This window comes from Myiozetetes cayanensis, unplaced genomic scaffold (genome assembly GCF_022539395.1).
Source record: "Myiozetetes cayanensis isolate MyiCay16 unplaced genomic scaffold, myiCay2020 scf7, whole genome shotgun sequence".
In the NCBI taxonomy this organism is placed as follows: domain Eukaryota; kingdom Metazoa; phylum Chordata; class Aves; order Passeriformes; family Tyrannidae; genus Myiozetetes; species Myiozetetes cayanensis.
Genome location: NW_026087964.1, coordinates 11178596 through 11205159, shown reverse-complemented (window position 1 = coordinate 11205159; position 26564 = coordinate 11178596). Strand labels below are relative to the sequence as shown.

The 26564-nt window shown below is 36.6% G+C and overlaps 1 protein-coding gene across 1 annotated transcript in view; it reads left to right on the top strand.

Moving 5' to 3' along the window:
* The window catches only part of BOD1L1 (biorientation of chromosomes in cell division 1 like 1), a 36152-nt gene that overhangs the window by 4015 nt on the left and 5573 nt on the right, over positions 1 to 26564 (top strand). The window contains 18 exon segments of the mRNA XM_050338132.1: positions 456 to 602; positions 1945 to 2114; positions 3067 to 3190; positions 3544 to 3688; positions 4247 to 4322; positions 5191 to 8904; positions 8906 to 11309; positions 13382 to 13423; positions 13426 to 13448; positions 14921 to 14990; positions 17491 to 17534; positions 18438 to 18525; positions 19598 to 19677; positions 20341 to 20425; positions 21092 to 21165; positions 22233 to 22308; positions 22389 to 22423; positions 24250 to 24295. Coding sequence (XP_050194089.1) covers positions 456 to 602; positions 1945 to 2114; positions 3067 to 3190; positions 3544 to 3688; positions 4247 to 4322; positions 5191 to 8904; positions 8906 to 11309; positions 13382 to 13423; positions 13426 to 13448; positions 14921 to 14990; positions 17491 to 17534; positions 18438 to 18525; positions 19598 to 19677; positions 20341 to 20425; positions 21092 to 21165; positions 22233 to 22308; positions 22389 to 22423; positions 24250 to 24295 — 7443 coding nt within the window.

Sequence of the window (26564 nt, the reverse complement as noted above, 5' to 3'; positions counted from 1 at the left end):
CTCTTCCTCAAAATATGAATATGAGGTGGGTTTTTTAAGTGTATTCAGGAGTTGAATTAGAAGTATATTTGGAATGTAAGTTTTCTGATAAATTTGTATTGCTAACCACAGTTGGGCTTGTCCATATCTCTTAACTGAGGCACCAGAATAAGGAATCAGATGAGCTTTGATTCCTCAAGTGTGTGATTGATCATGTGCCTTAATCTGACCAGTTGTCTTAACAATTCCAGTCTTCGTTTTAAAGTTTATAGTTGTACCTCAGGGTAATTCTTGTTTTGAGTAAACTAGAGTTAACCTAATAACATTTAATTAAGGTGTTATAATTTTGTTTTCTTATTCCTAGTTCTTAAGACAGTGTTGTTCTTGGTGATAAAATTGCTGTTTTGATTAAAAAAAGTTTCACAAATACAGTGTGCTGCATTACAGCTCTTTGTTTCTATTTTTTCCTTTGCAAGAAAATTCATTCATAGATTCAGATATGGATGTACTCAGTGACATCACAGTCAGCTCTGTCCATACCAGTGACCTTTCTTCCTTTGAAGAAGAGAGTGAAGAGGAGCCTGTACTTTCTGACAGTACTGAAGAGGGGGAGATCACATCAGGTGGTAAAATAATTAGATTGTTAAGCAACAAGAAAGGCATATGTAATGCTTTTGTTGAGTGCATCATATCATAGATGTGAGGGTTTGCAGTATGTTTTAGTGTACTTAGGTGTGAGAAGGAATTTGACTGTGGAATGGATAGTATGTGTGCAATTGAAAAAGACAGGTAGTGCATTAAGTTTTTGAACATTTTGTAATAGTTTGGTATATTCTTAAACGTTGTAAATCTTATTTATGCTACGGTATTCCATGGATGACAAAAGCACTTAATGGTGAATATGTCACTCTCTGGGTCTTTTTCCCCACCATGCTGCCAAGAACTTGATGTAATATTGGAATGCTTTGTGACCTTGGGGTAGTGGTTGTAGCTGGCTTTGCAGATCAGGTTGGTTTTAGAGCTTTAGGATTGCAGGAATGTCCAAATTCTATTTGACCACAGTAGAAGGAACAGTAATGGATCTAGCCTTAAAAATTCAGAAACACCAAATCATTTGGCTGACTGGGTTACCTTTTTGTGTTCCCCTTGTCTAGTACAGACCTCAGACTCTGATTTTTGCAGACGTGGCCTCTGCAGTTAGTAAGACTTTCCACTTTATAATGCAGAGTGCCTTAGTACCTGAATGAATTCTCTCTAGTATGCTCACAACTTGCCTTTTCTCCTCTAAGAATGAATTACTGAATTACTTGCATATTCTCTGGCTTTGCTCTTACCTTGAAACATGACAGATGTTGCTCAGTTATGACTGCATATTTGTGAAAAGGTCCCAAGCCTTAAGTATGTTTCAGGAATAGAAATAATCTGTACAGTATGGAGCACAAGTGGTTTTGCACTATTTCTAATAAACCTGATAAAACGGAAATAAATTTATTTATACTTGATTAATACTTACATGAGTGTAAACAATAGTGTGTTTTGTTTATGTATTTCAGTAAACCTGTATAGTGTTTAGGTATTCAGGTACTGTACCATTTTTTTGTTACATAGGAAGAAGTGTAATTTAATAAATAGCAGAAATTACATTCTGACTTCTTGTATGTAGTTAACTACAAAATACTGTATGTAAAAGGGCAATGGCATTACAAGCCCAGTTTATTGTGGGGTTTGTGTCTTGCAAGTTTTTGGCTCAATGTACACAAACACATGAATGCACCTTTCATTTATTTTCACAATCTAGTGATATTTTGATGGTAGAGTTTCATTTTTAACTGTTTATGTTTTTAGAGTAAATAATTGTTAATACATTTTGAGTAGCTTTGCCTCCTCAAAAGTTGTGTTGAAAGCACTGCCCCAATTCATCAATATATCTCTACTCTCACTATATATCTTTACATCTCACTTTAGATGAAGAGGAGAAAAAGGGTCAAAGTAAGACGAAGCCTCACGCTAACGAGCTGAGCGATGGGAAAGCCAAGCCTGTTCGCAACGCGTACGTTCACAAACCTTTCCTGTACTCCAAATACTTCAGTGACTCTGATGATGAACGAACTGTGGAACAGCTCCGTCAGTCCATTGTAAGTGTGCAGTTTGTTACCGCTCTTTGTAGAGCAGAATTTCCACTTCTGATTTGGTGGCAGTTTGTGAGGGGGAGCTGTGGAGTCTTCTGTTCCTTCTCACTGTGGGTTTTTTTTCCCTTGTGTTACACCTACCCTTTCTTCAGGTGTCTGTCAGAATGGCACAATCTGCTCTGCAGCACAGTGCTCTGCACTGCTGGTTATAGTTTGAAGGTTTCTGGTGGTGAAAGCAATGACACACTTTTCTCTGTCTTTCCCCTCTTCCAAAATAAACTGTCTTTTGATGTTGACAGAGCATTTACTAATTACATGCAGGGTCTTCACAGAATCACAATAGGTGAATTCTTTCTCAACTGAGTGAGAGTAAGAACTGCTGCACTTATGAAAAATCTGGTCTTCAGTAGATTTAACATATATAATGAAAATTTGGGTGGACAAAGTAGCCCATATCTACCTGTACTCTTCCTTCAGTGGGATGTTGAGTAGGTCAGGCTTATGTTGAGTACTGCAGGCTACTTCATTACACCAACTGTAGCGAGTCTGCAGCCACTGAGAATGGAGATTTAAGCGTGTGCATTCTGTTCTGTGGAAGAAGGACCAACACGCAGAAGAGGGGGCAGCGGTTCTTTTAGATTTTCTCCTTTGGCCAGGTAAATATATATGTAATATATTTATGGTAGTGTGTATATAATATATACTTAGTACATATATATATTATGTGTGTATTATATATATTATATACTTTATATAATTAAAAATAGTGTATGTTTTTTGAGGAATCCTCATAGCCTCAGTCTGCAGTGTTAAGCAGCAATGAAACTTGGAACTCAGCTAATTTCACATCACAAACTACCCTGCTCTGTTTTCTGTGGTGTTTAAACTTATATTTGTAATCAAAGAATGCTCTTTGACCTAATGATAATTATTGTTTTCCTTGGTTTTGTATCTCTAGGCCAAAGAAAAAGAAGAGAGACTCCTAAGAAGACAAATTAACAGAGAGAGACTTGAAGAAAAACGCAAACAGAAGGCTGCGGAAAAAACAAAATCCCTAAAAACTGGAAATCAAAATGCTAAAGGTATGAGAAGTAAAGGTGTGATTAGTCCCCACCACCCTCTTCTAACTTACTCTCTAGAAAGAAAACTTACAACTTTTAATAATGGTCATAGGTCTGTAGTCATTTCCTTCCCTTAATAACACAGTGTTTAAACAGTGATGTAAAAGAAAAATCTATAAAGCAAATTATTAATATGAAATGTCATCTCCACTTTTTCATATATCATTGCACTACTTAAACTCAGTGAATACCTACAGACACTGGTTTTCTCTGCAACACATTATTATTCTCTGTACTGCTTTCACTCATGTTTATAGGTGAAACAGTAATATAATGACATGCATATGTATTTCCCCACTTGTGTATTATTTTAGGAAAAAGTGGCTTGCACTCAGAAGAACCTTCATCAAAAAGTCTGGAGTCAAAAGCTACTGGTACCAGCATTAAAGATGTGCTTAAAGAACAGAAATTTTTAGAAAAAAAAGTGGCCTTGAGCAGAAAAAGAAAAAGAGATTCAAGGTATTTATGTATTTTCTCAAAAGGAATTAAGGTCTTGAATATTCATTTTTGCAGATTGCAAGTCTGTGCTTACCCTTATTGACTTTACAGTTCTCTATTAGAATTTTAGATATTAGTTTTAGATACTAATTTTGTTACATGCTTATACTAATAAACATGAAGTTCAGGCAGAAAATCAAATTGTGGCTGCTTAAATATATTGCAACTCAGACTACAGTAGCAGTCTTTATTGGCTTTTCATACACAGAATGGTAATAAACGTATGAGATTAGAGAGCTTTTACATGCTTGTGCATCTGCAGTACTGCAGTACTAATATTGTCATACTGCTTTAAAGCACTGATATCCAGAGAATATATTGTAAGTTGATACACATAATTTTACAAGAGAAAAAGACCTGGGCAAATTGATTAGTCAGAAGTTGGGTGATAAAGTTCTGTTTCCATATTTTTAGTAGGCATTTTTCTCTTGGCTTCAGCTTTGAAAGCAGAAAGTTTATAAACTAATGTTAGGCTGATAGCAATTTTCCTTTATTAAATTGTCCAAATACATGTTTCAGGCTTGCTGAAGATGGCTGCAGAAAGAAATATGAGCCCTCTGAAGAAGATTCTAAAGAAGTGCAAAAGACAAATGAGGTATGTCTCTCTCAAATATAAACTTAATGGTCTTCCTTTTTAATTGTAATAGCACTTTTACATATGTCCAAACTAAACTCCATGTAAGTGCATTCATTCTCATTAATTACTTTTTCCCTGAGAGTTCTTTCAGTTGTATTAGTGGTCTGACATTGCTGTAGTAGTGCTTTCTGAATTCCAGTACCCACTGAAATACATGGTCTGTGATTCAGTGCTGATGCATGTTGTAGTAGAACATAAGATGAGTTTTAAACCCTAATCTGTAATGTAGATTGGGTTTTAAAAAAGAGCAGGAGCTTGATCAATTTAAACTTCTCACTGGAAAGTTAAATTGATTGTGGTCCAAATGCTAAAAGAAGGAGAACTTTTATCCAAGAATTGCTATTTACAACATTATTTAAATAAAAAACAGGTAGCAGTTGGAAGTTCAAATAGAAATCTAGATTTGTCTTTTGTAGGTTTTGGTGTGTTTAGTTTTGATTTTTTTAGTTATGGTTTTGTTTTAACAGCATAATGGCTGTTTAACTTACGGAGTACTTGAAATTGTGATTGTCCATTTAAAGATCTGTTTAAATCATTTTAGAAAGAAAAATCATCTTATAAAGAAAAGATAATAAAGTTCAGACAGTCTGCTTAGGGTTAACTTCTCTTCCTTTGGATTTTTCCACAATGACAGATAGTTGAAATGAAAATGGCAAGATTCATTTTTGTAATAACTATATTTTAGGTGATTTTTTTATTACACTGTTAAGTGTATCCTCTGGTGTACTGGTTTTATAGAGAGTTTGTCCTTAACAGTTCTGTTCGGTCACATAGTGAAGGAACTGTGTAACATTTACTTACATATATAAAAAAATCTCTTTTGCAGACTTGTGAAAAAAATTCTTCCAAAGAACTGAAACATAATCATGGGAAAAGTGAAACACCTAAACAACTTAGAAGACTTTCAGAGTGGGGGCATTCAACTGAGGAAAGCAAAAGTGATTCTAAAGCAGAAAAAGAACATAGAAGAAAACCCTCCACTCCTCTTCAGGCCGAAGGAGCCCAGCAGGACAGTGAAACAAGGGATCCAAAAAGACAGTCGGATAGAGCAGAAGTCAATAGTGAAGAACCACAGAAGCAGAAATCCATATCTAAAAATGAAAAACACCCCAAAAAAGATACTGACATAGAAATTCAACATACAAGAAATGCTGCCAAAAAAGAAGCCAAGTCTTACAGAGAGAAAAATGAAAAGGAAAGAACTGCTTTAGAAGATAAACTTTCTTTAAAGCACAAACATAAAGGAGATGGTATCCATAAATCAAATGAAGATGTTGAACTCCATTCATCTGAGAGAAATTTGAAAGGAGAGGATAGTGACCAGAAACATAATCAACAAGTAAAGGTTTCCTCAGATGACAAATCTGAAAGGAAAAGTAAACACCGAAGTGAACGGAAAGTATCAGTAACAGGAAAAGATGGGAAAACCACTTCTGAATCAACCCTAAAAGCTGAAGAATTGCTGCGGAAAGAAAATAAAAAAGACAGACATCTCTCAACAGAAAAATCAAGAGCAGAATGCAAAACCAAAAGGTCCCTGAGTGATTCTAAACCACAAAAGGATTTCCTAAGTGCCTCAAAGCAACTTGCTTCTGCATCACACAGAAGGAGCGAAAGCTACTCAGAAGATAAACATGACGTAGAATCAACTAACTCTGATTGTAATTTAAAACATGAAGATGGTGTTCATAAAGATAGACGGAGATCCAAGAGCCTTGTAGAAGACAAGATTTTGTTTAAGTCAAAGTCAAAGAGTCATAGTAAACAAGTCAAAGTATCTGAAACAGAATTACAGGAAAATTTAACAAAACAAGAGACTGGACAGAAAGTAGACAAAGATAAGAACCTGGAAGACGGTGATTCGGATAAACAACACAAATCCAAGAACGAAGACAAAGGGTTTGAGGAGAGTGGTGCCGAGTCTGAGCTTGTGAGTGGCACACAGTCAACTCAGGGATCACAAAAAGACTTAAGTCACAGAGTGAAGCTACATTCTGGAGAAAAGGGATCCGTAAAAGAAAAATCTAGAGGTGATAAAGATGTAAGTAATTCCAAGCTAGAAAGAAGGTTCTCTGCTGAAGGTCACAAAAGCAGAAACTTAAAGCATAGCAACAAGGAAATAAAGAAGAAGGAAGAGAGCGTCAAATCAGAAGATAAAGGTACTAAAGAAGTGGACAGTGGGCATGAAAAGGTATTGAATGTCACTGTAGCAATGGATAAAAAACAAAGCAGGAAGGTATCCTGTGAAAACAGAAAAGGCAGTACATCAAACCAAGATTTACTTAAGGAGGAAATGCAGTCAACCAGCACAACTGAAAGCAACCAGGCTCCAGCCCCTCAAAAGGCAACTATAAATAATGATTCTGCTCATGCAGAAGAGCTGATGGAACTGGATTTGAAACAAACAAAATTACAGCAAACATCCAACATCGAAGGAAAAAACATTCAAAACTCGGTCCAAGCCGCAGATGTCAAGAATGCAGCAAAAGAAAGAGTATCTCGCTCTACTTCAAATAAGAGAATAAAACACAACTTGGCAGATCCTGAAACCCGTGAATCACAATTTCTGCCCGCAGCTGAAAAAACTACTGAACAAGAAGCTATTACTAATAAACAAGTTGGTGCCTTAGAAACTTTGTCCAAACAAACTTCCATGGATCAAGGACCCAGTAAAAAAGGGGCTTCTAAAAGGAGTGTTGGGTATGAAACAAGTGGTAGAATCTTACGCAATGTGCCCAGTAAAGATCAAGCTTCAAAAGAGAGCAGAAGACCAAAGAATTCAAAAACTGTGCTAAATTCTAATTCAGATGATGTTCGTTTAGCAATTAATTCTTCCAGAGTAGATGCTGCTGATGCAAAGTCCATGGATATGGATATCTCAGATTTTACAGATTCCTTAGGTAGTATGTCTAAAGAATGCCATAATTCTGGTGAGACTTCTTTATTGAAAGACACTTACACTTTGAAAAATGATGGAGCGCAAGTTGTGCGCATGGAGCAAGATAGTGCCGTGCCAAGTTCTGTCATGATAGATGATGGTGACAACACCATGACAAACAGTATAGGAAAAGATAACAAGGTGTCCCAGCCGGATAAAGAGGCAATGGAAGACAGTACAACTGGGTTACTTAGTCAAGAAGATTATAATGAAGCAGCAAAGTCAGAAAGCTCTCAGGACAGGGAGTTGAAAATAAAGGAGGAAAACTTGATGTCTGACATAACTGAACATTGTGGAGATGTAACAACAAAAGAACTTCCCCTTAGAAGAAAAGAAAGAGAACGCTTGAATAGAGATCCTTCCACAAAGGGAGAAAGAAGCACAATGATGAAAAATGTGGAAAATAATGAGGTGCATGACAGTGATGATCTGATACAGTCTTCCTCTGTGTTAGTGCCTGAAGGAGTTCCTGAGGAAACTGTCAAAGACTCTGTTACAACCAATGGACAGGAAGGGAATAGTCTGGTTGGCGTGGAAGACAAAAATGAAAACAATGGAGTAGGTACCAGTGCTGGAAGTAGTAAACCCAGCAGCCTACAAACAACTCCAGCTACTGTGATAGGAACTAGCACAGAAAAGATCATTGAGAGCACTGCAATGGCGACCAGTACAGAAGAAAGAACTGAGGGTGCATCACATTCTGAAAAGGGCAGTGATGCTACAATCACTTGCTCAGGGGAAAGTGAGGTGGCAGAAATCTGCACAAGCATAGAGGCTGATGAAGGTTTTACAGCAGGCATATGGGTAAAAAGTAGTGAGGGCTGCAGTTTCATCACAGGAGCAGATGCTGGTGACTGTACTGTTGCAGCAGCTGAAGAAGGTGGTGGCAGTGTTGTCACTGAAGGAATAGCAGAAAGTGAAAGTTTTCTAACAAGCACAGAAGGAGAACAAAATGGTGACTGTGCCATGGTTGATGCAGAAGAAAGTGATAAGGATTCAGTCAATGCAAGTGGAGTAGAAATTGAAGACGCTGTGAATAGTGCTGGAGCAGAAGAAAAAGATGATGCCGTGACTAGTGCAGGCTCTGAAGAAGAACGAAAGACCTCAACTTGTGTAGATGCAGGCAAACTTGAAAGTTCTGTATCCTGCTTAGGTGAAGTGGAGAGCGATGGAGCTGTAACTAGTGCAGGAACAGAAGCAGGTGAAGGGTCAACCAGTGGTGACAGTTCAGGTGAATTTAGGGGCAGTGTGAGAGCTGGCCAAGTGAAAGAACACGAAGGTACTGTGACTTGCACAGGTGCAGAAGAAAGAGGTAATAACTTCATCATCTGCTCTGTGAGTGGTACAGATACCCAAGGAGAAAGTGCTGTAACTGGTGCAAGTATTCCAATGGTCACAAACAACAGTGCCACTACTGGAACTCGTGGTGACAAATCGGAGGATACTGTAAATGGTGAAAGCACAGTGACCAGCACAGGCATAACTCCAGAAGATGATGCTGAAATTTCAGTAGTCTGCACAGGGCTGGAAGACAGCAATGAGGGATTTGCAGTTTGTTTAGAAGCTGAAAAATGTGAAAGTCTAATGGACAGTTTAAGGGCAAAAGGAAGAAGAGAATATCACTACAGTTAGTGTAGGACTATGTGATGATGAGGGTTTTGTGACTAGTACGGGCTCAAAAGAAGAGGATGAAGAGGGTGAGGACATTGTGACCAGTACGGGAAGAGGAAATGAAGAAAATGAGCATGCTTCTACTTGTACAGGAATGGAAAGTGAAAATGCACTGCTTTGTATAGGTGCAGATGAAGGTGAAAGTTCCATTATCTGCGTAGTTGCTGAACAAATGGAAGCTGAATCTGGAGTGGCTGGCACAAATACAAATAAGCTTACTGTTGACAGCATGACAAGTGCAGAGGAAGAAGCCAATTCTGGCATGAACTGTAAAAATGATAAGGGGATTGTTGAAAGCAGCGTAACAAGTGCAGGTGCTGCAGATGAGGGTGCCTTGGCAGCGCATACAGCAAAGCATGAAGGTACCTTACTTCCCTTAGTTGCTGAGGAATGTGAAGGTCCCATGACGAGTGCTATGGCCATGCAAGATAAGGCCCAGTTTGGTGCTGAAGACAAACATGAGAATGCCATGACTTCCTTTGACAGCAGAGGGCTTGATGCCTCTATAAGTAGTGCAGGGCCAAAGGAAGATGAGACTTCTGTTATTTCTGGTGACAGAGAAGTAAAAGTAAAAGGTGATATCATCTCTACTAGTACAGTGGAAGATGCTCCCTTACATTCAGCAGTGGATGCTGAAGAAGGTCCACTTGCTATTGCAAGAGCAAATGAAAGTGGGGAAAGCTCTACGATCTTAATAGACCCTGAAGACACAGAGGTGCCTATGCCCAGTACAGCTACAGAGCTTAGAGAGTGTGTGCATACTTTTAAAAGCAGTAAGCAGGAGAAAGATGAGTGCACTATGATTTCCACCAGTATTGTGGAGGAATTTGAGGCTCCTATGTCAAGTGCAGCTGTTGAATATGATGGTCAGCTCCCCTCTGTGAAAACAGAAGAAATAAATGAGAATGCTATGGTTTCTGTAGATATGGAAATATATGAGGTTCCCATGCCTAGTGAATCCAGTACAGGAGGAGATGATGATGATGATGATGAAAGTCATCCAACTGCTAGTGGTAAGGAAGAAAAAGATGAGTGTGCTATGATTTCCACAAGTGTTATGGAAGAACAGGTAATCGTTATGTCAGGTGAAGTCACAGAAGAGGCGATTCAACACCTGTCAGACACAGAGTCAAAAAATGAAACAGTAATCATCTCTACGAGTACAACAGAATGTTATGAAGCTCCTATATCAAGTGCAGCTATGCAAGATGAAAACAAACTCGCTACTTCAGAAACAGAAGGAAGATACGAAGCTGCTATGATCACTACAAGCATGACAGAAGAATGTGAGATAGTCCTGATCAGTGCAGCACCGCAAGCTGAAAGTCAGCTCATTGTAGCAGAACGAGATGAAGATGCCATTCTTTCTCCAAATGCGTCAGAGGAATGTAAGATTGTGGAGACCACTGCAACTGTAGATGAACAGTTTGGACTAGCTGCTTTTGATGCAGAGGGGAAAAACAAAGGTTCTGTGATTTTTGTGGGAGAATGTGGAGCTCCTGTGCTGAGGGTCGCCACCGACAATGAAGATCAACACGCTGCTTCAAGTGAAGGAGATAAGGAGGAGGGGGCAGTGATCACCCTGAGCACAATGGAAGAATGTGATAGTCTCTTCACTTTTACAGTCATAGAAGAAAGTCAGCTTGCTGGTGAGAGTACAGAAGTAAAAGACAAGAGTGAAGAAATTTTTAATACTGCTAACCAGATTGAATGCATCCTATCAACTACAGCCCCAGAGGAGGCCTGTAGAACTCCCAGCAGGAATTCTTTGCTTGCCGTTGGTGGGGAGAGTGAGACGAATGAGAGTGGTGTGGGTGCAGAGTCAGAAGCGCCTCAGACCACAGTAGAGAGTGAAACAACAGAAACTGATGAAAATTCAGTGAACCTCATGAGTGTAGATGAAGCCCTTTGTGTGGAGATTAGTACAGAGACTGCTGAGAGTCCTTCCTCAGAGGCACGTGAGGACGGTGAGCAAGCTGAAGATGTTTTGCACGGGGATGTTACATCAGAACCCTCTTCTGTGATTTCAGAAACAGGGGTAGAGAGTGAAACTCTAAAGAATGTAAACTGTAAATTGAACTCAAACTTGCTTTTAGAAAGTGACTTTTCTGAAATAAGGACTTCCCTGCCTAAGGCACAGGCTCTTTCCTTAGTTTCTGCAAATGAAGTGACTGTAAACACCAACAGTGGTGAAGTAACAATAGAAGCAGAATTAGGGCAAAAAAGTGGCCTCCCTTTGTTACATGTAGAAGAACCATGTGGCAGTGGTGATAAAACGAACTTGGTCAAATTAGATGATACTGGCACTGAAATTACTTTTCAAAAAAGTAATGCAGGTGAGGATTCTTTTTTTTTTACATTCTTTGGTTTAAAAGCTGTCATATGTAGATGCATTTTACCATTATTATAGTTAGAAGTAACTTGCACTGTTCAAGTATACCTCATTGCTTTGTTGTTTGCAAAATAGCTATTAATTATATAAGAATTGGTGACAAATATTTAAATAAGCACATGATTCTGGGAGTACAGACTGAACACAATTATCTGAGTTGTGTTGGAAAACATTATTAGAGTGCAAAGAAATTACTAAAATACATCAACTTAAAATTGTGAGCGAATATATGAAGTAGTTTGCAAGAAGTTAATTTTTGTGGAGCTATAGGTGGGTTTGTTACTAATGTGTTGTGAAATTCAAAAATGTTTTTTAGGAAAGAGGATGCATTTCATTTAGAGGTATGTTCATTTTAGAAATGTAACTTTGTAGCAATTTTGAAGGTTAAGAGTGACCATCTATAATGATAACTGCAGATTTTCTCTGGATGGTTATTTAACGGTCATGTTCAAATTCATTGTCTTACACTGAATTTTGTCTTTTTAATACACTTCCTTCAGGTTACAAAGGAATCAGACAGTTATCCTAGACAAGTACTTTAAGTGAACAATGATAATAGATGTCTATTTTAAATAGAAAACTTACTGTAACATATGCATTAAGGATATTATATTGTATATCCAGATCCATTTTTCTGGAAGCTAACATTTGAAATGAACTTGCATGGTTGCTAGTTCCTAAAATACCGTATAATAAACATCCTGCTATTTTCAACCTTTCTCCTCTTTAACTCTCCAGAGTAGCTGAAGCGCCAAGTTTATGAAAATTAATAAATTCTGTAGATGCCACAGTCATGATTATGACTTCATTATAAATTTTGGAGAAATTAAACTGTAGAAAAATACTAGAATAATCTGTTTCTACTATAGGAGGTGGAATGGTGCTGATCAAGTTCTACATGTAAAGCCTTTTCCTTCTCATGTCTGTCATTCCTATTATTTCAAAACCATTTTATAACTTGAGTTTAGGTCCAGTTTCTCAAAAATTGGCTTTTTTTCTGTAGTTTTAATGATGTTCGGCTTGAGAAAGCTCTCTCTGCAGGTTTTGGGATCTTATGAATTTGTTGGGGAAAGAGGCTCATGTAGTAAATTTAAAAAATGTTTTTTGGTGTTTACACAAGAGATAAGTGTGACCCCTGACAGTGTAAACTGCCACACAGTAAAGTATTTCTGTCTCAGTGCTTCCCTCAATCCTTGCTGTCCATTGAAGTACCTTCTGTAAGTACCAGGGGTAGTGGTACTCATTCTGTGCATTGCAACCACAGCTTAATCACTTCACGTGCGTCACTGGTGAATTGTCATGTTATAACTGTTTCTTTTTGTTTAGGAAAAGCTGTATAAACAGGCTTCTGAAGTAGGTTTCAAAAAAGGCTGTAGAAGTCATGTGAAGATGCTGTCTGCCATGGCCTGTGTTTCAGATGTTATAAACATACAGCTGTTCCCCTGGGGAATGAAATGGGTGGGGGGTTAAGATATTTCTGAAATTATATTGATTCTAACAGGAGCTACTGAGTTTTTTCAGTCTCTATAGAAATTGGAGGATTTCAGAGGTTATGGTTCTAGAGCTTATGGATTTAGATCTAACTGTCACAGCAAAATATTATCTTTACTATTAGCTCTTGGCTCTTCATTCATGAATATAGAGGTAGTTTACTGTTTTATTATTTGGTCTGACAAAGCTGTTGACAGTTTCTTTTTAAAGGAAAAGCAAAGAAAAAAAACCAAAGTCAGAATTCATAAACACGCTGTGGTAAATCCTGAATAGCCCATATTTTCCAAGCCTTTTGTATTTAAGGAAAACATAGAAGTACTTGTGTTCTTGCAGATGCCAATTCGGAGTTTTATTGAGCTGTTTTCCTGCAAACAGACTTGCTATTGTTTCCCCTGTCTACAGGAAGGGTTTAAATTCATGTGCTGTATTCATGAGGTGGTACTGAGAAATAGCATTCTACTGTAGCATGTGATAAACACAGCATAATGTAACCTGATAATTTTAACATATTTTGTATTTCATTAGGCAATAATGCAGCTTTACCAAAGTTGGAAGAAGAACTAGAATTCAAAATAACTTGAGAACGGACAAGGTATTTATTATTTTGAAAATTTTTACGCTGCTGTTTCTTGTATTATTATACATCGTTCTATGGTTTCTTACTGTACCTTTTGATTTTTGTGCAGCAAAAATGGCATTTGAAGTGCAAAACTTCGAAGGAGCCATTTTTCAGATTATTCAGCTGTACTTTTCTAGGCAGCTGGCATTTAAATTGTGGGCTGTCCATGTTCTTCTGTGTTGGAACTAATTACCTCCCTCAACCATGCTCCTTCTGTGACCACAACATCCAAGTTTGCTTTTTTTAAAAATTGGTTGTACTGTGTGCATGTTACCTGTGATAGTGCTTGTAAAACAGTCATACACGCCCAGGCTCTTACAGCTGGGAGATATTAGTTTAGTTCTTTGAAGCAGTAAACACACACTGCTGTTCATTTCATCTCATTGCATCAATTCCTTGCCATTCTCTGTGTTTGAGGAACACTTGCTGCTGTTCCTTTCTGATAACTACAACCCCGTTATCTGCTGTTGCAGAAGAGTGGGGCACCCTGCATAATCCAGGGTGTTGGGGCTCATGGTCACCTACAGCTTCTGGAAGACCAAAACTGAGTCTGTTTGTTTGTCTGGGCTGTGATCCATAATAGCCAGGATTCCACAAGGGTTAATTCTTCATGCAGATACAGAAGTGTCTCCATATATTCATATCTTGCCAAACTCTAAAAATATGCTTTTTGAGGCATAACATGGTTCAGAGACTCCCAAGCATTTATGAAAGGGTGAGTCTCCACAGGGCTTCTGGCAGCAGGTTCTTGTTAGACCAGTTGAGTATTTCTGAAGCACGGTTTTGATGCCTGGGATGCACTTCAGGAAAATCCCAGTCAACTTCAGTCTGGTGGGATTTATCGATTAGACTTGAGTTCCACCTGCAAACAGCTGTACTGTTTACCAGCGTAACATGGTTCTAGAGTCAGTACAGCCAAGTAATATGGAACTGTAGCTGAATTTACAGTGTCCAGATCAGACTTAAATACACTTAGCTCCATACAGCATTATCCATGCAGCAATAACTCAGAGCTGATCTGCAACCTGATTGTTTGTTTTTTTTAAAACAAGCAAACCAATCTGCCCAAAACACAAGTTGAAAAGAGTTCGTTGTTCTTTGTTATACACTGCAGATTCTTTTATTTTTTCTATGTATGTGAACATTTCTAGAATATTCTTGTATTTGGAACTCACATTGCACCTTGATTTCATGAGATTTCTCTTGAGATCTGCTTTTTTAAACTGATCTCTGGTACTAATGTTAACTCTTAAGGTCACTGTTGAACAATAATGTGACTTAACTCTGACAGTGTTCCTTATTAATATTTGTACTGATGTCTAAATAAAACTTTTGAAGACTTCTGCAGATCATAAGACGATGTTCATCATGACATGAGGGAGGGGAGTGAGATGTGCTTGTTCTGAATGTTTGCTATACTTGTCTCTTTTGATTTTTGTATTTAGTCACAACAACCTGAAAGTGCAAGAAGTGAAGAGGGATGTGTGGATCTTCCTACTAAAGAATTGCAAAAAGGTGATTTTTATACTGATAGTAACTTACTTTTCATGCTGAAAAGACTACTAGTTGTGATGGGAGGGTTGCAGATTTGTTATATACTATGTGTAGTGAAATTGAAGAAAGCCTTCAGGAGTCTTCTTGAAATGTTTCTAGGAGTTCAGGTGGCTTTGAATTTGGTTTGTGATAAAGAAGGAGGGTCAGACTTTTCTTCCAATAATATGGTGAAAGAAAGGTGGAGAGCATTTAGGATTTTAAAAAAGTAGACTGCTAACATTCTATTTAAAATCAATAAATACTGAAAAACATTTGCCCAGGAAAGATACAGAACATTCCCCAAAGAATGTCTTTCTTCCTTATGAATTTAGAACATCCTGGTTTTTGGGTGTTGTGACAAGCCCTGTAAGTACTATATGACAAGTCACAGAGGCTTTACAGAAAGTTTTGGGTTTTTTTTTCTTTTCTGCTCTCCAAAAGTTTGAAATATTTGTGGCCATCCACTGAAATTTGAAGAGCAGTTATAGGTAATCATCTAGCTAGAAATCTCAATTAGTCAACTCAGTAATTCCTTTTCCGTGTATTAAACTAATCTTAAGCAGGACCAAAGGAAAACAAGAATCCATTTGTCCCAAAACCACATTATGTGTTGCAGTTATTTGGCTTTCCTGTTAAAGCAGAAATAAATACCTGCTTTATGTCCATCTTGATGGAGTTTGTGCTCCAGATGCGTTACAGAGATGTTTACAACGCTACCTGGTGAGAGTTAATCCTCAGTTATTGGAGTAACAAGCAGAACTAAAATGAATTCCAAGAGGTACCAGCGTTACTGCTGCATATATTGTCCAGGGAGGTTAAAGATGCATCTCCTCTTATGGAAAGTTGCAGCTGACAGCCTATATGCTATGAAAGGAAACACTGTTAAGTTCACTACTAAATTTTTAGACATGCAAACCAAAATAACCATTTACCAAATAGAAGATGAAAGTAAGAGTAAGTTGAGATATGAGCATTGGTATAAAACTCTGGAATTCTTTTTTATTCTCAGGGTAGGTCAGATTCACATAACTGATTTCATGGTGGTGTATATTCATCTGGGTGATAAGAGACATGCTCTATTCACAACAAAGAAAATGTAAACCTGAGACTGGGTTAGAAGAATGTGGACTTCAGGACAGCAAATCTAAAATTTGAACCAGTTTTTTCTGTACTCTGAGGTTTCTTTGAAGTGCCTGTAATACTGTGCCACTTTCCATCACTCAGTCTCCCAGACAGACAGTACTTAAGATTTAAAATGTGCAGATTGAACTAGCTGTGATAATCTTGTTTCTTGTAAAATGTTTAACAAAAATCCATTTGTTGTGTAAATCATGTTGGATATGACACAGACTGAAGAATAATGCTTTGTAGCTCTTGGTAGAGAGTTTTTTCCTTTTTCTCCTCCACAATAATCTCTCTTACATGTATATATGCATGCATATATACATACAGCTCAACGTACGTAAAAGGAAGTTGTTTAAAAGACAAATGTGTGTCCTGTCAGGAGTATGAACAGCAGACACAGTAGTTTAGTAGTCCAAGATTCTTTGGAATGTAAACAAATCACTGCTGTTTGAGTGGGTAGGAACTAGCTCTTCATTTGACAGTGCCTTAAAAATTGAAGGATGTGCAACTCAGCAGTATAGCTGTGGAAGAATTGTTGCTAAAACATGTAGATTGAAGAAATAACCTACAAATTGTATGAAACTGTATGTAAAAAGGAGGTTTTTATTGGATTATTGGTTTATGTTCTTACTGCAGCTGAAAGGAAAGCTGCTTGGAATGCTTTAGCAGCTTTTTTTAATTATTAATTCAGTACTTTTATTAATCAGATTTTAAGAATGCTCAATAGAGCAACTTCTTTATGATACTCTTTAGGCACTGGAAGTTGTGGAATTTTTTCAGAAGTCCAGACCATTAATCAGCACTCATAGTTATTTTCCCTATTTTTGTGACATGGAAGGCTAAGGCTCCAGTTTGTCAGAGTTATAGTACAGTCTAGCAGTTGGACAGTTTCCTTATGTACACTCTATCAGCCACAGGTCTCATCAGTACAATTATGCAAACTTTACTTCTCTGGAAGCATGTTAAAGCATAGTTTCGGTCATATTTTACTTCATCCCATGATCCAGCATCTAAGGTTCTGATGGATGAAATTCTGATTCATTCAAATGATAGAACTGTATTTGAAATGTCAAAATCATCATACGTTTCAAAGATGAAAGCCCCTCGATCACCTGTATTTCAGTCATAAAGTGATTATGTATCAGTTATCCTGTGCATTAGAAATACACACTCTTGTTTTGTTTGTGTATTTGTTAAAGAGAAAATGATTGGATGTCTCTTCTTTCCAACACTGAAATGTAAGCTTTATATAGTTTCACATTCTCTGGAATCCTGTCAGAGAGGTGAAGTGGACGATAACTGTGATGCTTTGCTCTTGCTTAGCCTTTCTGATTGTGATGTAATTGTTTTTTAATAGATTTGCTGCAGAGGAATGTTGCTTTAGAAAGAGAAGCTTCACATGTAAGTTCTTGTTTTTTAAATTTATTCTCTGTGCTGCTGTTTTCATACTTGCATTTACTTCTATTTACATTATATATTCTCTAAAGGAAAATAATATTTTTGTGTGTGCTATGTATATATTGAGACTGTGCAGCTGTGTAGGTTGATGTCTAATTATTCTTTCAAATTTGCCACTAAATAAATCTTATATTGTTGTTCCACAGTCTGTGACTATTTCAAGACTGTTAACTGGCAGAAAAGATAAGCTTGCTTGTCCTCCATAAGCATGGAGGGGAGAAAAGTAGGGATTATTCTTGGAGCTTTTGATCACAACTAGAAACATGATGTTTTAATGCAGTCTGCTGTGATTTCAGAGGAACTGACAAGTATAAAAGGGATAACTGGGAAAGTTGCAAAGTTAGTTATGGAGCAGAAACAAGATATTTAATGCAGCTAGGAAGCTGAAAATGTGTTTGTGGTTTCTTAAACTTGAGTGGTAAATTTGTTTATTACTGTATTGTAATGCTGGTTAGCCACATTTTTGCTGCTAGTGAGATACTTCAATTGTTCCTGCACGTAGGAGAGTGTCCTTTAAAATCCACAAATATTTTGAGTGACTTGCTGTGATAAACTGCTTTTAAAACACTTAGTAGGGTACTTAATTAATTCTGAGACTTTTTTCAGTAAAAATATTGATCAAATTCTGAAAATACTACAAGTTAGAAATTCTTTCATGGTACTGTTCTGTAGAAGTAATGTAACTTGAGCTCTAGGAATAAATTCCTTTTGTAAACTGCTGTTTTACATTTTAATGCATGTTGTTCTTGAAAGTAGCATGAAGGAAAATGTTTCTCCAATCTGTTTATAAACTTTATGGGAAAAAAAGAAGGTAAGTAGTTACCTTTCTTTGTGGTTTATATGTAGGTGGAAAACTTGGATACCCAGATAACTGAAGAACATAGATCTAGAGGAATACAATGTAAATCTTCAGAAACAGTGGGTAAAGAAAAATGTAAGTAATACAGAACTACACAAATTTGTGCAAAACTTCTCTGCTGCAAAGTGAAGTTCTACTGTCGTTAGACCATAAAATGGTATTTTGGAGGAAAGAATGGAATATAGGGAATTCCAAACTTCAAAGCAATTTATCCTCTCAAAACAGTTTTTTAATATTACACTTTATATATTTGATAAAAAATATTATACCAAATTTAATTACTGCGCAGAAGAATATTTTGAGCTTTTTCAATTGTAAGGGAACAAGAATTTTTGTATCATCTTTAGAATAATTACTGATTTTATCCTTCTAAAATAAAACAAAGGGAAGGAAGCTGATCATTAGAGGAAAATCTAAACATTCAATAGATTTTGGGGCTGGATGCTTCCTTCTCTTAATTTAAAAAGAACTAAGTTTTAGTGTAACCTTTTATTTGTCTAGAAGTAAAAAGTGAGAAGGAATTCAGTCCACTGAATGGCATAAACATTTTTAAGTTAAATTTAGATGAAGTGAACTTAGAAATAAGTTACATGTTTTGCTGTCATAATAATTGAGACTGTGTAATATCTGTTTAAGCTCTGGCTTTAACTGCTTTTGTCTTTTCACCATCAGAACAATTTAAGGGGAAAAAAAGCCAGTAAAATTATTAATATTATTTTTTTATAACAGTTTTTATTCTTCTTCTAAGAATTTTGATTAGATTAGTGAGTAATTAGTCATATATTCATTAGTGTCCCCCATAGGATTAACTGCTTTCTCTGTCTCTGGGTGAGTTGAAGTTAAAGTTGATATTCTGTTTCTTGGTGTGGTACCTTTCAAATTTCAATTTTGAACTTATCTTTAAAAACAAACTAACAAAACAAACCACACCTGTAATATACAAGAAAGATGGAATTCTCTTTTGGAATTGTTTTGTCTTCTCTTTTCGAAGAGTGGTTAGAGTAACTTATGTTCCTGTTTCTGTGAGATGCTGCTCTTCAGACTTTTGAATCTCAGTAATGATGAGCTGATATAAAAGCAGCATGAAAAATATGACAAATGCTGAAGACACCTTTTTTGACACTTCAGTTGTTACTTGGTTTTGCAGGCAACCAGCTGATTGCTCAGGATGTCAGAAAAGATGATGAACAAAGTCAGTGTTCCAAAACAAAACCTGATAACGTGAAGGTATTTTCAAGAATTTCTTTTTTTTAATGTTCTGCAACTGCAATGTAAATAAGATTAAAATCTAAATATTTATTTCTATAGAAGTTTATTTTGGGAGATGTTTTCATTATTAACTGTAAACTACTTTTACGTGGTCTTGAATACAAAATAACTGACTAGAAAATGTTACTTTTTCAAGGGGGAGACAATTTAAAAAAAAAACCAAACAAACAAACAAAAAAAGGTAGGGGTCTCCAAATCAAATCGAAACTGAGAAGGGCAGATTTGCACAATAGTTTGCAGCTTAGAGTAGCATGGAGCTTTGCTGGATCCCAGCTGTGCGGTCACTTCAGCATCTACATGTTGATACTGATCTGAGATCCTCAAGAGGGTATTGGACTTCTCCTGAGTTCTGGGTTTGCCCTGATTCCTGCTAAGTCAAAACAGGAATTCAGGACAAAATAGATGTCTTTTTTAAGAGTACATGGACAATTTTTGGGACTGGCATAGCCACTGATTTTTGATGAAGCTTCTCAGCATCAAAGTGTTTTAGAGACATTACAAAATCTTGATGAGTAAAATACTCGTGTATTGGGCTGTGGTGGTTTTTTAGTGTAAGTAGCTGACAAAGATCGTTAATTTATAGTAAGATTCTCTTTTCTTTTTTGTTTCAAAATAATGTAGGACATTATTTCAGGTGATACAGCAGAAGTGTCCAAAGAAATTGATGTAATGAGTACACCTCCTAAAAGTACTGCAGAAGAAAAAGGTAATGAAACTGCCCACTATGGTAGATTTTCTGAACCCATGCTAAAGACTACTTTCTTTTCATTTGAATGATTTTGAGAGAAATTATGAACTTGATCCCAGGAAACACTTGCATATATTCTCTAGTTGATATCTGTTCTATTACTGCTATCAAGTAATGCATTAATCTTAGTTCTTTAATGGGGAGAGAAGTTTTGAAGTTTCTGCTGTGCTGTCACCCATTCACTCCATTACTGCTTCAGTATGTACCTTGGGTAGGAAAGCTAATTGGAAATAAACCTGGAAAAAAACAGGTAGATGGAAAAATAGCACAGTCAGGGTTATGTGACAAGAACTTCTCCTAACTTTGACCACAAGCAAGGGTTGTCCTTTCATGTAAAAATCTGTTATATATTCACCATCAAAATTCATCATTATCAATCCTGTTTGTTTCTGTAGAGAAACCAACTAGGAAAGAGCATGCAAATTGCACTGTTGTAGTTGACTTATGAATTGCACTAAAATAAATAAAGATGGTGTATCTACAGTATTGAAATCTGATGAGTGGTTTTAGGGAGTTTTAGGCTAGAGAATGGGATTGTTTTCAGTGCAGAGGTTTGGGCTTGTACCTTTTTTCTTTGCCTAATAAAACAAAGGTATACAACTTTTTCTTTTTGCATGTGTGAAGATGAATTTACCATTGAACAGGAAGTGTCTGAAAATAAAATGCACTGTCTAGAACTAAATGAAAATTCTCCAGAGGTGAGTGGTTTTATTGACTAACTGAGATAGTGCAGGTTCACACTGACAGTAACTACTTTAAATTTTGTTGACAGCAATATTAAAACTGTGACTTCACCTACATAGAAATAGTTGTGGAAATTTGTTCGGTACCCTAAGTACCAAAGACTCATGTAGCTCTTTGTCACAAAGTATAAACTGACAGACCATAAAGCATCAGTGGCTGATTATTGAAGTGTAACTCCCTTCATACACTTAATGGTACTTAAAATTGTCTAAAAAGCAGTTCTGTAGAGTTGTATTGTATAGTGATCATGTTCTCTGAGAATCTTGTAATTGATGTGGACAGTTTAGTCACTAACAAATATGACTTGGCTTTACAAAAATAAGATCTTTTAGCAGTTTTGATATACATTATCACTTGGTAATCTACAGTGGTGGTTGTAGACCACCACAGTGTCTGAACCCTAGAGATGAAAATTGTTGCTGATCTTGTAAAGGTGTTGGGTTTCATCATTTGCTTTTTTGCCTCAGATTTGGAAGTGGAAGAAAAAGAATATGGTTTTGTTTGTTCACTCAAGGCTTGAGTCACTAGGAACCCTTTGGGGGGAGATACTGCTACACTTCAGTAAATGCTGAATGAGGCATTTAATCTTCGTTCCTTGTAAATGTAATAGTCTGTTATTGGGGATTTTGCAGTCTAAACATCTGACCGTAGTTGTTACTTCAAGTTGTCTTTCAAAGCCTAAACTATAGCACCTGCTCAAATGTTACAGGATGTAGCCTGTGCTGTGTGGCACTGAGGAAAGGGGCTGACAAGATACAAAATTTGGAATTCTTGTATAGGGTAAGGCAGCAGCATTTGTGAGAGCATTGTGGGGAAGGGAGAAGGCACTGCTATAGTAGTTGATTTCATAAAAGCCTGTGTCTCTTCCTGTGAAAGCTGCCTCATCTGTATTTTTAACTGACAAGCAGCACTTCAATTATCACATTAAGAACTCAGTTATCAGCAGTCTTTGCATTGTGTTGCTCAAATGCTAAATGTCAATTTCACTAACTAAAATTTGTTTGTCCTTTACTTTTAATAGGAAAATCAGCCTGTAATAGTGAAAAGGAAAAGGGGACGGCCTCGTAAATATCCTCTTGAAGCAGTACAACCTGGTGGTAAGTAGTTCATAACACCTGTGTGGAAAAACAAGGAAAATAGTGACATTCAAGTTCTGAACTCATATTTCTTCCCTCAGGTGGGGAGTCAAAAGCTGATATGAGCACTGGGAATGTAAGTGCCTTTATTTTGTTTGGGTGCATTTAAACACAGTAATTCAAGAGCCATTTATCTGTTTAACAGTTAAAAGCATTTGAGAAACATCTTATTAAAAACTTGGTAATTGAGTTCAGTCTAAGCAAACAAAAACTATTAATAGCATCTCCTAATATAGCTGAACTTTTTAAATAAAACATAGTGTTAAGTCAGATGTAGCAAATAACCTATCAGCTTCAAACTTCTTTCACTTAATACAAATCTTAACTGTTACACTAGCTGGCAATATATACCTGTGGGCAGAGTGAAATTTTGATTGTGTTCACATGTCTTTTAATTTGTGCTGAGAGTTAATTTTGTCCTGAAGAGCAAGGCTGACTTTGTTTCAAAAACTTGATTTATTTTTTTCCCTCTAGTGATTGTATCATAAAAATAGCTCATAATAGTCTCTTAATAGCTATAAAACAAAATATTATGTAAAACAGTTCTGTTACCTGTGTTGCAACATTACAGTTCATTCAAGAGACAGAAACATGTTGGTTGGTAACTTAAGAGCTCATGAAACAAACATACCTCTGTCTTTTAAAGCTCAGCAGAAGTTTAATTTCTTAACCCTTGTGAAGTATATTCACCGCTAAGAAAGTGTTCAGTTGGATTACAACACAGGGTAGTAATGGATCAGGCATATTTGTGGAGTACAACTAGTTGGATATATTCTAGTGGAAGGCTCCTCCCTTGGGAATTCCTGTATATCAGGATGAACGTTATTGTGTAGACAAGGGATGATTTTAAAAATTAAATTGTCTTGCAATTTGTGTTTTCTGCCTGCTTGCCTGATGAGGCACCGGCTGGAATGGATGTTGGAAATCTTGAAAATTCACCTGGGATATGGATAGCAGCAGTTCTTGTCGCTGCTTGCTCTGTCCTCGCAGCATTTCAGGCAGCCCTTTGAGTCCTGTCCTTTCTACAGGACTGCTGGAGTTTTGTTTCAAAATTCCTAATGTTTCCTAATTGATTTTTTTTTTCCCCCAATATTAATTTAATGAAATGTAATTTGAACTGAGGTGGGCTTTGGTATTTGGTGTTGTTCAATTAAGAATTAAAACTAATTTTAAAATCACACTCAGACATACCTTGGCACCCTCAGTACTGGAACAGAACCATCTTTTTCTGGTTTAACTATTTTAAAGGTCATGTATGTCTTAGTGATGAGTGATTGGTGTCAGTCAGTTACAGGCTGGCTCTGGGAGAAGCACATCTGAGCCCCCATCTGAGATAAGGGTTGTGTAAGGTGAGATGTCCGTTTCCTCAGGGCTGCTTTGGGAAGTACAGGCATCCTAGTGGAGTTGTTAAGTGATGAAAGAATAGGATTTTTGGACAGCCATCGCAGGAGATTGTGTAATTCTACAAAGCCTTTTTGCATTCTGAGTAAATTAAAAATTCTAGTGATTTGTAATTCCGTAAATCTCTTCGTGTGATTACATCAAGTGACTGTACTAAACTTTTCTGTATTGATGATAATTAAATTTTCAGAAATGTATTTGACTGAAAGTACTTTTACATTTTGTGTCTTTTACTGCAATGACTTTAATGTCAATTAGGTTACTGAAACTGCTGTGATTTGTTTATGGGATGACTTGTTTCTGATTTTTATCAGAAATGGAAAAATGTATCCTACTGTTTAAGTCGGTACATTCTTTGTGGTGCTCATTAGAGTGTTCATGTTTTCTAGATTGACAGATAAGTTCTACGATGCATGTAAGCAAGTTTCTGTGATTATGTAATACAATGCTGGATTTTTCTGATTTTCTTTAAATTAAGACACTCACTTTTTTTATTTTCAGCTACAGTTTTCTACCTTTGCAAATAGAGGGAAAACACCTCAAACTGGTAAGAAAATGATATGTGCTTTACCATATAAAACAAAAGATGGAAGAAATAGAAGAGGGTTTTCAAGAAAAAGAAAATCATGTGTGTCCTTCCTAAACATCATCTCTGGCAGTCAGTGTTATTCATGAATGAAAACATCTGAGTAAACAGAGGAATTGAAGACTTGTCCCTAATTGCTACCAAGTTTTAAATTTTGAAAAAGAGCAGTTTGATAAGAACTTTGTTCAAAGATGCAGAGCACTGTTAAGTGCTGATTGATGCATAGCAGAATATACCAAAAAACTAACTTGTGTGACTAGCCACATGACAGAGCTTCAGAGGAAGGTAGCTACCCCATCAGACTTGTTCCTAGTGACTGTTTTCCATTTCTGCTGGTTTTCTTTCATACAGTGACTATTAATCACACTACATTAACTCTTAAATATTTTAAATTTTGTGCAGTTAATTGACCTATCTGTGGATGTGTGTCTAAAGAACTTAGTGGTATCTTGAGGGGATGTCTTTCCCCTTTCACAACTGCTGTAAGATCATTAGAAGATTATTTCTTAGCTTGACTCAGAAATGTATTTTTGACACTTCAAACTAAAATCAGATGAAGTGGAATACTTTTCTATTACTTTCCTAATTTTTCTTGTGTACAGAGTCTGAATTGCACTGGTTGTTCAAACATATTGTTTTAATTATGGCCGTTCATAAAACAGACTTTAAAACTCATTGCAGGAAGCAGATGAACCTGAAAGGCAGGTTAAAAATTGGTTTGTAAATAAATATAAACAAACATGCAATAAACTTGGAAAAAAATCTTCTAGAGTTTCCAAAAGTTTGTTTCTACAGACATATATATTAATCTGGCTGCACTGCACATATGAACTATTTCCTATTTTTTCCACATTAGTTAAAATGTCAGCTTTAATCCATCTACTTCAGAACTGTCTCTGAAGGATTAACTGGTTGTGTGATACTTGGCTTTTATCAATGCAAAGAGAAAAAACAAGAATGTAACAAAGGGTCAAACTGCATTCTGGTTTGCTTTTTGTTCAAAAGGAGAGACACTTGACTGTGTAATTAAAGCTTGATTCCATTTTCCAGGTAAAAGGCTGTTGATGTCACAGCAGATGTTAAAAAGAGTGTATAAAGTAGATTAAATACACTGTTAAACTTTTCATTCTCTATTAGCAGTCACGTGACAAAAACATTTGAAAACTGCTGGCAGTGAAGAGAAAGCAAAGTAGAATCCCTCTGTGCAGGTCATTTAATCTGGTGATTTCTGGGTGTTTGTGACAGGGACACACCCGCCTATGGAGTGGGGTGCAGAGAGTTTCTTTTTGGTCAGTACATCAGATGAAGTCAAGAGACATCTGTTTTCTAAAGGCAACATTCTCCCATAACATGGACACTGAACTTGAAACTAATTAAATTAGCACTAATCAGCAGTAGCTGCTCTAAAATTAGTAAGATTTTTAAATACTACACCTTATTATTTTTATGCTTATCTGTAGGCAAAAGTACTACATTTCACATCTTAGGGTTGTGTCTGTTAAGAAAGGCATGTCTTGGACCTAGATGGAGTATTCTTCAGTCAAACACCCACTTGCTACAAATTTGCCAAACTGTACCAGAATATTGAAGTCTCTGTCTTTTGAACACAACAGAAGTAATAATTGCTGGTTGTGTTATGTATGCAGTTACATTGTGTGAAGAGCTTAATACACTGGACAGTCCTGTGTTTTATTGCACTTACTAAATACGTAAACATATTTGTGTTTTATTTCATTTGCTTTTGTGGAAACGTTTTTCCACATAACTTACCAAAGGAGCGCTAGAAAGCTTTTGTTTGAACTTAAGAATATGGTTCTGCTCTTTGGGATCTATTTTAGATCCATTGCATTGATGTACTTTTGTTTTCTATCAGTCTAATTGGTGACAGGTTTAGACTTTGTGTCATCTTTTGCATAGCTTTTCACAAAAACACAGCAATTTCAAGAGAGGGAAAAACATATAAAAACTTTCTTTTATTTCAGTTGCTTCTCTCCTTCTGTTGCTAAGGATTTTTAACCTTGCAGTGTTAGACATAATTCCATTTGACAAAGCTCAAAAGCTTTGTAAAATAATCTGTATCTTATCATAGAGTTGAAATGGTAACCACACCATTAGGCCGAGTTGAGACATGAGTTGTAGAGTTATAAATGTGTTTTAACATGCACAGGCCAGTCAGTAAAAATTACTGAATTGTAAATAAGAAGTACTTCAACAGAGGGTCACGTAATTT